We start from the raw sequence: 12690 nt of genomic DNA, 5'->3' as shown, positions 1-12690 counted from the left end.
TACCCAGCAGCTTCATGCAACTTTGTGGGTGAGACTCTGTAGAATGTCAGAGAGAATGTGGACCCATTGACTTGAGAAGGTGAGGCGGCCCTGACTCTCTGGTTGCCTGGGATTCTAAACTTCTGTGAGAAAGACAGCACTGCCGATCAGAAATGGGGAGTTTTAGTCAATTCTGTTCTCTCTTTCAGCAGCTTCTACATCCCTTGCCCAGACATTGGGACTCTCAGTCACATTCTTCAAACCTCCTGTTTCCTGACTCCCCGCTCTGAAAATCTGGTTTGTGACCTCAAAACCTAAAGGCTTCCCAATCCCACATTCTGAACCTCGTGGCCCCGGTTTTTTTTATCCCCTATCTCTGCACTAACCCACACACACAATCCTAGCCTGTCAGACTCATTGCATAGATGTGTGGCTTCTGAAGACTCACAAGTCGCAGTGTATTCAAGTGTGAGTACCAGATAAGTGTGAGTGCAGTGTTGATGTGTGCTTGAGCATGCATGACTGTAAGAGTGTGTGTGTCAGTGTAAAGACATGGAGTGCAGGTGTGTGTGTAAGAGTGGGAGTACACTTAAGTGTATCTAAGTGTGCTTGAACATCTGGGTGTGTAGGCGAGTGTGAGTTGATGCCAGAGTATGAGTGTGCCTGTATGAGTGTGGAGTGAGTGTGGAGTGAGTGTATGTGGGTGTGTCAGAGGTGAATGAGTGAAAGTGTAAATGTGTTTTTGTGAGTGCACAGACACCCATACACCCATCCTTCATCAGTCACACCCTCACGTGTGTGTGGGCACATATGCACCTCCAAGAATGAAGGTGACTCAAGATGTAAACCTTTAGTCTGATAAAAGGAAGACTTTGTCCACAGGCCGGGGTCAATCTCCCCTCTCCACCCCTGACATGGAACTGGGCATCCCCCAGCTAAAGGCTACTTCCACCAGGAAAGAGCTCCCTCAGACCGAGCCTGCTGCCTACCTCCCCCTTAGGCCAGGCCACCTTCTCCCCTCCCTCAACTTGTTTCCGGCCAGGCCCTGTCAATGACCCTGAGCAGAGTGGTAAAGAATGAGGGTGGTGGACAGGACATTCCAGGTACCTCCTCAGCTATGGGGGGACATCTCCATGGAGATGAGCACTGGACCATGTCCAGATGACTATCGGGGCTCCCAGAGTTCTCTCTTCCCCCGCCTAGCCTCTCCCAGCCAGGCCTCCCTGGCTCTGAGTCCAGCGAGGAAGCCTGACAAAAGCCCACCACTCTTCCCAGGGGCTTCGGAGAAGCTGGTTGAGGTGACTGAATCTGGTTTAAGGCTTTATCCCCAGAGAGCTCTAGAGATGGGGAAAGGTAACACCCGCCCCTTCTCCACACTAGGTCAGTCAGTTTTCAGCCCACTCATAACCTCACCTTCAGCAATCTCGTCTGTTCCATAAGACTCTCCCATTAGTGCTTCCCCTCTATCCAGGCCTCATATGCTTTGGCCATACACAGAGATGTTGGAACTCTCAGTGTGATGGTGAAAGCTAGAAAAGGCTCCCAGAGTCGTCATAATTATCTTGGTTTCTGCCCCATTCTTGAGGAGCTGAAGCAGGATGACAGTGAAACCTGAGGAAGGCCTTCCTGGTAAGCCTGTGAAACAAGATTAGAAAACACAGATTGGGATTGTGCTTCTGCCTTCAAACTCCCTGGGATTGACTCTCTCCCCTGATTCCCTGTGCAGTACCCTCTAAACCCCTAATTCATGACCATGACCACCCTCAACCTACACAGGAGCTCACAAGGAAGCATAATAATAATATTTTATCTTCTATAGCTCTTACTGCTACATCTGGCATCATTCTATATGTGTTATCTCATTTAATCTTTACCTTGTGCAACCTAATAAAATAACTACTGTTATTATTCCCATTTGACAGATGAAGAAACTAAAGGGCAGAGAGGTAGTCTCTGTCAGGGATCCAGCAGAAACAGTATATCCTGGGATTTACTGAAGAGAGTTTATAAAGGGACTATTTACGAGCGGGGGCGGGTGGGCAGAATCACGGGACCGGCAAGGGATGGCCTGGGAACTAACAGTAGGCAGCCACTTCCCTCTCAGCCAGAGGAGGCCAGAGGAGAGAGCAGTGTTACTGGAACTCAGTGGAAGTCCTGGAAAAGGCATCAATACCCTGACCTTCCCCCACCGCCAACCATACCCCCACTCTCTGCCCTATTTCCTAGCTGCGCGTGCCACTTGCTAAACCCAACTGGAAGCCAGAGGGCAAGAGGCCCAGGCAATGCAGCCCATAGATATTAGCCTCCTCGAGCACAGAGCAAGCTGGAGAGTGGTTAGGGAGGAAATGGAGACTCTGTATCTCCAAGGTCCCATGGCTGCGAAGAACTGGTGTGGAATGTAGGCGATCTGGACCCAGAGCCCTGTGTCCCTGAGATGCTGCAAAGTGCTGTGTGAGAACAGGGTTTACAGGAGCCAGGTTGGGGACAGAAGACTGGATTCTATAGTCCAGGCTCTGCTGCACTGCTCTGTGACCCTGACTGATGAGGGTCTGAGCCTCAGTTTCTACTTTACACAAAGAAGAAGTGAGTGCCACTCTTGGACAGCCAAGGTGCCCAGACAAGACAGAGCCTCTGTTCCCACTGCCACCCTTACCTCAAATAAACATGGCACCAAAGGTCGAAGCCCCAGCATGGAGACACAGAGGCCTGGAGGAAGCCACCCCCAACTGTTGGGCATATGTACCCACTCCTCTGCCCCATGGACTTGAGGTGTTCTGGGTGAGCCCCCTCCCTGAAGGCCCCAGTGCCTCAGTCTCTCTTCCCTGGTCCACAACCCAGGACCTCCACCCCAAGACGGGCTCCCTCCTTCCAGTGAGGAGGTACAGGGTCCTGCCTAGGCCAGCACCTTCACAGACCCTTCCTTGGGGGATCAAGGGCGTCTCTGACTACCGGGGTCTCTGAACGGATAGAGTAGTCCCTTCTCTCCCCTTCCCACCCCACCCAACTCTACTCCACCCTGCTTCCTCAAGCCTGGGGGGTGCCCCACCCAGGTTTTCAGACAAACAAAATCAAGGGGAAAGAGCAAGAAGGAGGGAGCTCATTACCAGGAATTAAGAAGGAGGCATGCCCTGGGGTAGACAAGCGGGGCTGGGCTGGCAGGAGAGTCACTCCTAGGTATGCATGGAGATGGGCTCTGAGGTTCACAAGATGTTCACTTAGAAGTACAAAGAAAGACCCAGACACAAAGAGTGAGGTGGTGACAGAGACACAGAAAGAGACAGAGACATAGTGGGCCAGAGGCACAGACCCACAGAGATGTAACCAGACATACTGAGAAGAAAGACAAGCATACTCAAAAACACTGAGAAGGGCACACTTGCACGTGTGCACACACACGGGAGCAGCCAAGGGAATAGGAACCAAGCTCAGGTTTCAGGGAGGCTGATTTCAATCTAAACAAGTCAGAACTTTAAGGAAACATGGGCTCCTTCAAAGAGGGCTGTGGAAAGAAAGCGACTCGGGAAGAAGGCACAGAGATGAGGTGTTGGGTCTGTTTACCCTTCCACTGGGTGATCCTCCCTCCCAGTCCACCTTGAAAAATGGATTAAGACACTTTGCCTAAAGAAGATGAAGAGGTTTTTTTCTAGAACTTGCTATCATCCAGAAAGGCTGATTAGAGGCACAGCCTGCCTGGAAGTGAGTGGGGAGGTTGGGAAGCTTTCCTCCTGACCCTGGAGGGGTCACACGCTGCTACTTGGCTCAGGTCCCCCCCAGCCCCTGCCCCACCTCACTGCTCCTGGCCCCAGCCAGGCTTTACTCTTTCTCATGATGACTGCCCCTCCATCCGACACATTCCCTTGGCTGCGTGCTCCTCTGCCCTCCACACCTGGGCGTGTGGCCCCTCTTGTGCCTCCCTTCTATCTCACCTCAAAGCCTCCTCTAGTCAGGGCACAGCAAGCTATCCCTCCCCTCCTCTTAACCCCTTTCCCCCGACCCCCCAGGAAATTCGGAATTATTGGAAGGAATCTGAAGCCGAAGAGGATGTTGAATTTAATGACCCTTAAAAAACAGTCTTCAGCATCTCTCCGCCACCTCCACAAACCCTCCTCGGGAAAATTCATGAGGTGACATTTACTGACAATTTACCATCCACTGGTCACTGTGCTAAGTCCTTTTCATGAATTATCTTCCATTACCTCCTCCTCTCAATACCTCCCAATTCACAGATAAGGAAACTAAGGCTCAGGAAAAGAAAATGACCACTCTATGGTCACATCGCTAGAGAAAGGCCAAGCTGGTCCTGGAATCTAAGTTTGACTTTTTTACTTGACCACAGCACCAGAAGGCTTCCAACCACCCCCTAGGCTGACTGGCCAGGGTCAACTGCAGGATTTGATAGGAAGGGATGACAGGAGGGCATGAGGCATGCTAAGGAGGACAGCAGGGTGGGGCACCGAAGGTGGGACCTGTGTGGCTGGAATGAAACTCCAGGCATTCCCCGCTAAGGTTTGCCCTTCTTCTCCCAGGGCCTGGGAGGGGGACACTCCCTCTGGCATACTTCCCTCCAACATTCCATACACACCTCTTGGGAGCTGGGGACAAGGAATGGGTGGACACCTGAGATGGAACTGCCTTCTCCCACTCCCACTTCCCCAGAGTCCTAGCTGTGTGACCCTGCATTTGCCACCCACCCTCTCTGGCCCATGGTCTCCTCGTCTGTAGAAGGGCTGGGGAGTAAGAGCTGGTTTAACCTCTAAAACCCACAGTTCTCCTGCAGGACTCAGAGATCCTCTGGCTCCCATAGGGTTAACTCTGCAGGAGGGCTTGGGTTGGGGATGCCTTCCCTTTTATTCCCAGTGAAATCTGAGGAGGATTGGGAAAGGAAGGAGGTGAGAAGGGGCACGTGATCTCCTGGCACAGCTTCCTGGGCTCAGGTGTCATGAACCCCTTGCCTCCCTAGGCAGTCAGAGTGCAAGAGCCAGTCCAACCCCAGCCTTACAGGACACAGATGTGCCTCGGACTGAAGAACTGAAGCAGAGAGGAAGATAGGAATAAATGCAGCTGTGGTCTCTGGGCTCTGACAACTGACCATAGAAGATGGTGGAAAAGTGGGGAAGAGCAGGATGACTTCCTAAAGGAGGAGGTATTAGAGAAGATCGGGAGGATTTTAGTGAGTGGGCACTTTGGAGTAAAGGTCCAAACGTAGGAAGGCACAGGAGCACATAGAGTAGTCTAGGATGGATGGAGCATTGTGAGGGGATGAGTTGGGACAGGGACTAGGTCCTGGAGGGCCTGAATATAGAATGGCGGTTTGGGATTGTCTCCGGATGGCAGCCGCAGAAAGAGGCCCACTTTCAGCAGGAGTTTCAGAAAGATCCCCCTGGTTGCTATGTGGACTGACTGGGACAGGCGTAGAGGCGGGGACGCTGCTAAGGGGGCTGTGACCAAGGTCTGAGTGAAGGAGATGCAGCCTGAATAGGTGCGAGCTGTAGAAGACAATATAGGTTCCCAATCTGATCGGTCTCATCTAGCAACAGGGAGCTCATTATTCTTGGGCAGCAGTCCTCCCCTAGGAGAAAGTTCTTCCCTAGGCCCAGGCTCAAGTTTGTCTTCCTGGGGTGATGGGTGGGTACAAGGATCAGGAAGGAGATGTCGTTCATTGTGCTGGGGGTCCCAGGAAGATGGAAGCTTGGGAAAAAGTATGGGACCACTGAGTTCAAGCTGAGATGCAGAGGCTCTGTGACCTGTCTGTGTGACTGCCCCCCGTCCCCCAGGGTACCCTGGCCAGGTTAAATACCCAGGTGGGCACCCTGGGTATTTGTAGCCAGACACACTGAAGCTCCTTAACTGGCTTCAGAAAAACAGTAGAGTAAGCAGAAAAATACATACATAACTGGCAGTTTTAGGCATACATTTTATTGTGGTTTTTTTTTAATATATATATATATATAAAAAGCAAAAGAGTACACATGTGGAGTGGAGGATTAAAGAAATGAAGACCCTAGTTAGAGTAGGGTCTCCATTCCCCACTCCTAAAACTATAACGTCCGCTATTATTTTTAAAAAACAAAAACGAAAAAAACAACAAAAAAAGAGCAAACATGAAACTTATGACCTGGACTTCGCCCTATCCCCTCATGCCTATATTATGACAGAAACATATTTGGCTGTTACTTATATACAGCCAGAGGTCTACATTTAGGCTGTGGCCCCCTCCTCCAAGCCCACCCATATCCCACCCTACCTCCCCCAAAGCCTCCCCTAAGCCCCTGCTTGGAAAACAGGGCAGACACACACATATATCTGGACCCTCCTCCATATATCTGGCTCCATATGGAGCCCCCGAAACCAGCAGACCCCAGGCACTTTCCTCATTCATAGGTAAACACATCACAGCTCCCCCCATGGCTAGAATCCTTTCCACTTGGTCCTTTGTCCTGAATATCTGGGATAACATGCATACACACATTCACACATTCACTGTCCATTCCTTCCCTTTGAGAGACAAAGTATTATGTTGGCCCTACTCCCTGATCCACCACAGTTTAAGGGCAGTGGTCTAAAGTCCTATTTGGTTGGGATCTGGTGGAAAATCCTGGAGGGGGCTGTCCCACAGGGTGGGGGCAAACAAGGAGTTTCTTAGCCTGGGAGGGGGATCCTGAAGGGGGCTTCTAGGGAGCAGCCCTTGCACAGTCAGTGGATACTCCAGGAAGAGGGGCAAGGGGGATGGCCCCCGTCCACTCAGACTTGCTCCTTGTGCTTCACGTGAGCCAGCTTCACATTCTCTTGCTCAGTGGAGGGTGGAGGCTGCTCCAAGTGGCAGCCGATCATGATCTGGTACACAAAGACTCCCGCGATGGAGCCCAGGAGTGGGGAGATGATGGGCACCCACCACCAGTGGCGGCCCGTCCTGAGGGACAAAATATTTAGTTAGGGGAGGGTGGGACAAGCAGAGAGGAGGCAAGCCAGGGCAGGCTGGGTTGGGGCAGCACTCACGTGAAGACTTCCGAGCCCCAGCCTGCGATGGCGGTGAAGAGACGGGGGCCGAAGTCTCGGGCAGGGTTGACGGCATAGCCGGAGTTGAAGCCCATGGAAGTGCCAATGACCAAGACCACCAGGCCCACGGTGAAGGCCTCCAGGCCTCGGGGGACAGGGTTGTTGTAGGGGTCCACAATGGCCAGCACACACACAATGAGAGAAGCCGTGCCGATGAACTAACAAGTAGGGAGAACAGAGTGAAGAGTAGCCCCCACCCTACCTTCTGGTCCCTCCTTCTGGCCTCTGGCTTCCCTCAAGCTCTTAGAGTCTTGTCACCTCCTGCATTCTGCTTTCTAGGGCAGTGGTGCTAGAATTTCTGTGGGCACAAGTATCCCCCAGGGTACTGGTTAAATATAAGTACCTGCTACCCTAATTCCGAGGTAGGTAGCCCAACATATTGAGAAACCCTGCTCTAGATAAGGAGTCCTGACCCCCCGCAAGCCCATCAGCAACCCAGGGCAATCTGGTCCCCCTCCCTGTGTTCCCCTCACAGTCCCCAACCCATACCTGGTCGAAGAAGCCATTGACCATGTCCAAGTGTCCAGAGGGATAGGTGGCAAAGATGCCAGCTGTGCCATTGGGACCCGAGACTACAAACTCGTTGTTGGCGAAGGCCAAGATTGCATCTGGTGACAGATTAGACCCCAGGTGAGTGAGGGCAGAGGCCTGAGTCCAGTTGCCCAACTCAGGTTGGGCCCACCCTCCCAGGGGTCATAGGTGAGTTGAATCACTGCTATATTATGCTGGAGTTGAAGGCAGTGGGGTGGGTGGGGTGAGGGCCTGAGATGCTATTGTTGCCCAACTTGTTTCTTTCCCCTCGTGCCCCCCACCTTAAGTCTGTGCGTGAATGAATGAGTCATGAGCCTGGGGCCTGGGCAGGCCTCAGATGTCTGTCATCAGAAGACCTGGTGCCAGCAGGTCCCAAGTAGAGAGAAAGGGAGTGGAGGAGGGTAATGCTTACCATAATACAGCCCGAAAACAATCCCAGCGCCCAGGAAGGCTCCCAGCGTCTGGGCCAAAGTGTAGATGGGCAGCTTGATCCATGGCTCACGTGCCAGGAAGCACATGGCAAAGGTCACAGCAGGGTTCAGGTGAGCCCCTGGGCAGAGAGGAGATGGGACCTATTAGCCATAGCCTGCCACAGTGGGGAGGCCAGGATTCCGCACCACTTTCATATTCCCCATCTCTGGCCTAGGGAAGCAGAGGTGCAGAAAAGAGTTTCTTGTACCGGATAGGGGGTTGGACTGTGTTACTGACAGCGGTCCCCAAGCTTTTTGGCACCAGAGACGGATGCTCCTGTAAGAATCTAATGACTGATGATCTGAGGTGGAGCTGAGGCGGTGATGCTAGCGCTGGGGAGTGGCTGCAAATACAGATGAATCTTTACTCACTTGCCTACTGTGTAGCCTAACAGGCCGCGGACCGGACCAGTAGTGGGCTGCGGCCCAGGGATTGGGGACCCCTGATGTAACAGACCAACTCTGCTAACCTCTGATTCCAAGGTGAGAGTCAAAAGTTCTATCAAGTTCCTTCTCCATTCTCCTCTTCCAAAGGCTCAGAACTCAGGCCACAGCTATGCACTGCCCTTGGGAATACTCTGCCACCCCATTCCCCAGGGGGACCCTTTGTGGGAATGCTGTTCAGGGTAAATGAATGAGGGTGGGTAAAAGTCTTACCGGAGACCTGGCCAGCAATGAGGATGCCCAGGGTGACAGCAAAGCCAAAGGCCAGGTTAATGGTAAGGAAACCACCATGGGTGCCCCGGCTGAGCACGACCTGGGCCACCGAGCCACAGCCAAACATCTGTGTCAGGAAACAAAACAAGGCAAAGAGGGTGAGGCCCAGCTGAGGCCCAGCAACTCTCACTCCGGAGGAAAAGATGAAGCCGATAACCTCTGCCTGTCCCCATTAGGAGCACAGAAGGCCCGTCCTGGAATTCAACCAAAATCCCTCCTTCTGCAACTGCACCCTGGGAAGAAGCAGATATGCCCTCCCACTCCCAATGTCCCAACTCTAACATAACAGGGCCTTATGGAAGGAGCAGGAAGCAGAGTCTGCAACTGGGAGCCCAGAAGATGGCTGAACCATCTTCACTAATTTTTGTCGAATCTCAACAGGAGTGGGGTTGAGGGGAACAGCTTTCACCTCAGCAGTTTTGCCCCCAACCCTTCAGGACTGGCCCACAGAGGTAGGAAGGTTCTCACTCATCCCCTACCTGCAGCTGCATCCCTCTTTGCCCCAAAGTCAAGCTCAGGTGGTGGTGGCGGTGATATGGGAGAGTGGACAAAGAAACAGGGAAGAGGCCAGAAGTTAGGTTGAATCCACTTCTGAATCTGGGGTGTCAGAGCCCCTGGCTCTCCCCAGAGCCTTTTGTAGTACCCTCACCATCCTTGACCTATCCCTGTCCCAGAGCCTCCTCTTTCCATCCAGCCTGACCTCTCTGCCCTCAGGGGTCCAGGGTTCCCACTCAGATTTGGCGGTCCTGAAGACAATGATCTGAGTGGCTCTTCTCAATCCAGGCCCCAGAGCAGAGGAAATGGGGAGATTGGTTTTAAGCTTTCTGCCAGGGATCGGGAGATTCAAAAGAACTAAGGTCTCTGATATCCTACAAGGATAGAATGTGCTGTATGTCTATTCCCCTCATTCAAATATAAAAATGCTCCTGTACCAGTTGTAAAGAGTTGTTACTCTGAGCCCTGGGAGTAATCCCCAAAGCTGTTCCAGCCCCTGCCCAGGTCTCCTCTTCCACCTTCCCCTAGCGAAAGGTTTTATTGCCTCCCCTTAGCTAAAATTTCTTCACAGATGCTGACCCAGCAGGCAGTCTCCAAGACCCCATGCTAAGGGCCCTTGTCCATTCTGATGGGTTAGTGTCCTATTGTACTGGGTTGATAGGCATCTTAATTATCCTTCAGAAAGACCAAGAGATAGTGGGGAAACCAGCTGCAATGATGCAGGGCAACAGTGTACAGGAGGCGAGAGCAAAGATCAGAGATCATGAGTATGTCCGGGGAGGGGATGTCGGGGATGAAGGGGCACGTGTGGGTCTGGAGCATCCTGCTGGGCTTGGCAAGCCCTGGGCTCACTTCCTTCCCTGCCTGAGGCCCAAACCTGGCTCCATCCCAGGAAGCCTTGGAGGGAGAAGTTGCCAGAGCCAGTCCTTGGGGCTAATCTTCCTCTTCCCCTTCCTTCTCTCCTGTGCCCTCCTCTTACGAGATACCTCAGAGAAAGGGGCTTCCTTCACCCCAAAGCCAGCCCTGATTCTGCCACTGCAGGCTCTAAGTCCCCAACCCACAGAGGTATGCAGGCAAGCCCTCACCCACCACTCAGGGGACTCCCAGGCTTGGCCCTTCCTCTTCCGGTTGCCCTTGAGATTCTGCTTTTCAGTGACACCTGATGCCTCACACCCACCTGAGCTTGAAACTCTCCTTCCTGGGCTCAGTGCTAGGTCTGATTGCTCTTTTGTTGGGGAGGCAAACTGAGACTTGGGAGGGGACAGGGAAGCCACTCTGTGAATGTGGAAAACAGCTTTCCCTGGACTGGCTGCTCTCAAATAGAGGGCTGGACCCATAAATCAGGCACTGGGGACACAAGACTCTGGGACAGGAGGATAATAAGCATTTGCCATACTCCCTTCTTCCCTTCTTGAAACAGGGGAGAAAAGGGATGGAGATGACTGGTAGGGCTATTAGTCTTGTGAGGGGCTGTGGATAAAGTGCCCCACCAGCTTCTCCCTTCCATTTCTGGAAGCCGGAGGTGAGTCTCAGCCCTCCTCTCCCCACGGAGACTTCTCCACCACCACAAACCATTTGGGGTGGGCCACCCAGCCCTACTTGCCTCTAGTTAAGTTTCCAAATGCACAGCTGGCTGTTGCGTCTGTATTACCTAGGTTGGGGCTGGGTCAGGAAAGGAGTAACCCACCCACTGCAAAGGAGCAACTGAACCCAGAAGTAACCCAGGAAGAAAACAGGTGTAACCACATGAGAGGCTGAAAAATCAGAGTAACTGAGACAGGAAATAGAGACTGTAAGTGGTGTGACTGCCAGAACCAAGAAGTGCAAACAGAGTCACCTGGGAACAACCCAGGGACGAAACTAGAGTAACCAGAGAGTAACTGAGACTGGGAAGTAACCCCAACAGGAGAAGTCTCCCACTCAGAGAACCCATAGAGTAACTCAGAATGCTTCTGCACAGAAGCTGACAACATCTGCCTGGGTAACTGACAAGGTCTGGGCATCGCTCAGCAGGAGGGGAGCGACTTTAGTGACACCACTTCCTCTGTGCCTAGGGCCCAGCAGCCTTGGCAGCCTTCCACAGCCTCCTATCTTCAGGATCCTCCTTTCTTCTCACTCAGCTATTTGCACCCTGTTCAGCCTCTGCCCTCTGCCCCCACCTGTAGCAAACTGTCCTCATGTCACAAGAACTTTTGGACTTTCTGAGGCTTAATTATTTATTAGGGATCAGACATAAGGCGCCAAATAACCTAATGAGAAGCCCATTTGCCTCTGCCTCCCTGGAGGACTCTCAGAAAATGGGGATCTGTGGGAGCCTTGAGAAGGGACTTAAGGTCTCAGACTGCAGTGGTGACCACTGCCCTCAGCCTGTGGGCTGGGTCACTGGCAGGAGGTTAAAAAGGATCAGAGCTGTCGCTGGGGAGTGATAGCTGTCATAGATGGGGTAAAAGCTATGGGGGAAGAGCATTTTGAAAAGGGTCGAAGATGAGGGGAGGTCAGAGCTAGGAGAGGGGTCAGGGCTGTCTTGAAAAGCACAGCCCTTCGCTGAACAGAGGGATTAGGGAATGTAGGGGCTGAAGACAGAAGGGCTTTTCTGGGTCCCTCCACTCACCACGAGGATGAGGGTTCCCAGGCACTCAGCCAGCGCCTGGCGAAGCAGCCGGTAGCGGATGTGGAGCATCTCCCCGCAGCGGGACACAAGCTCCTTCTGTCGACCCATGGCGGGGCAGGCGGCGGCGCTGTCGGGCGGGAGGGACGGCGAGCACGGCGGGAGGGCGGCGGACAAAGCTGCAGTGGCGGTGAGCACCGGGAGGCGCCCTTTATAGGAGCGCGGGAGGCAAGGGCCCCACCCGCTCCGCTGCCCCACCCGCTCCGCTGCCCCGCCCGCTCGGCCCCGCTTAGAGTCCGTTTAGCCCTTGGCCGGCCGCTGGAGTGGGCGGCCACTGCCCTTTGCCAGGGAGGCTGGGGGACGCTGGGGGGACGCTGGGTTAGGGAGCTAATGAGGAAGGTGGAGGAGCATGAGGTGTGAAGTGCCTTAGGGGTGAGTTTGGCCCAGGAGGGCACTTAGGGGAGGAGGTATCTTGGTGGCTGAGAGGGGATTGAGGGGGCTGAGAACCAGTAGCGGGGTATGGGCATGTGGAAGAGCGTGGCCGGGGAGAATGAGCTGCCACAGAGACCTCATTGGCCCATGACAGTGAGACTTGCAGGCATCCTTACCACGGTGGGGGTGAGAGGAGGTGGAGGAAAATAAAGGACCTGGTCCCAGATCTACAGGATGGTTGGACCCAGCATGTCCTTAGTCAGGGGGCTGGAGGGTGGAGGCTGTGGGCCCCAAGGGAGAAGAGACCCTCTAGTAGACCAGACCCAGGTGGACACACAGAACACGCGTTGAGTTCTAGCCAGAATTCATGGGCCCTTGCTCCTTGTGCTGTGAGTACATGTC

At 53.4% G+C, this 12690-nt stretch overlaps 1 protein-coding gene across 1 annotated transcript; it reads right to left on the bottom strand.

The window, feature by feature from the left end:
- Window positions 1-6232: 6232 nt before the first annotated feature.
- AQP3 (aquaporin 3 (Gill blood group)) lies at window positions 6233-12048 on the bottom strand. Its single transcript, XM_039875560.1, has 6 exons — window positions 11860-12048; window positions 8694-8820; window positions 7979-8116; window positions 7525-7643; window positions 6976-7193; window positions 6233-6889 (listed from the first exon to the last, which is right to left on the bottom strand). Exons 1-6 carry the CDS (start codon window positions 11965-11967, stop codon window positions 6721-6723), a joined length of 879 nt encoding a protein of 292 aa, XP_039731494.1. The 5' UTR covers window positions 11968-12048; the 3' UTR covers window positions 6233-6720.
- Window positions 12049-12690: the final 642 nt, after the last annotated feature.

This window comes from Pteropus medius, unplaced genomic scaffold (genome assembly GCF_902729225.1).
Source record: "Pteropus medius unplaced genomic scaffold, Ma_sr-lr_union100, whole genome shotgun sequence".
NCBI classification, from domain to species: Eukaryota; Metazoa; Chordata; class Mammalia; order Chiroptera; family Pteropodidae; genus Pteropus; species Pteropus medius.
The sequence above is the reverse complement of the archived record's forward strand: the minus strand, read 5'-3'. Positions and strand labels throughout refer to the sequence as shown.

Coding starts and splice junctions, on each gene's coding strand:
- AQP3 (XM_039875560.1), bottom strand. CDS start 11,967: ATGGGTCGACAGAAGGAGCTTGTGTCCCGCTGCGGGGAGATGCTCCAC. Junction 8,117..8,693: donor CATTGCTGGCCAGGTCTCCG/GTAAGACTTTTA, acceptor CTCTCTGCCCAG/GGGCTCACCTGAACCCTGCT. Junction 7,194..7,524: donor TCAATGGCTTCTTCGACCAG/GTATGGGTTGGG, acceptor CCTACTTGTTAG/TTCATCGGCACGGCTTCTCT.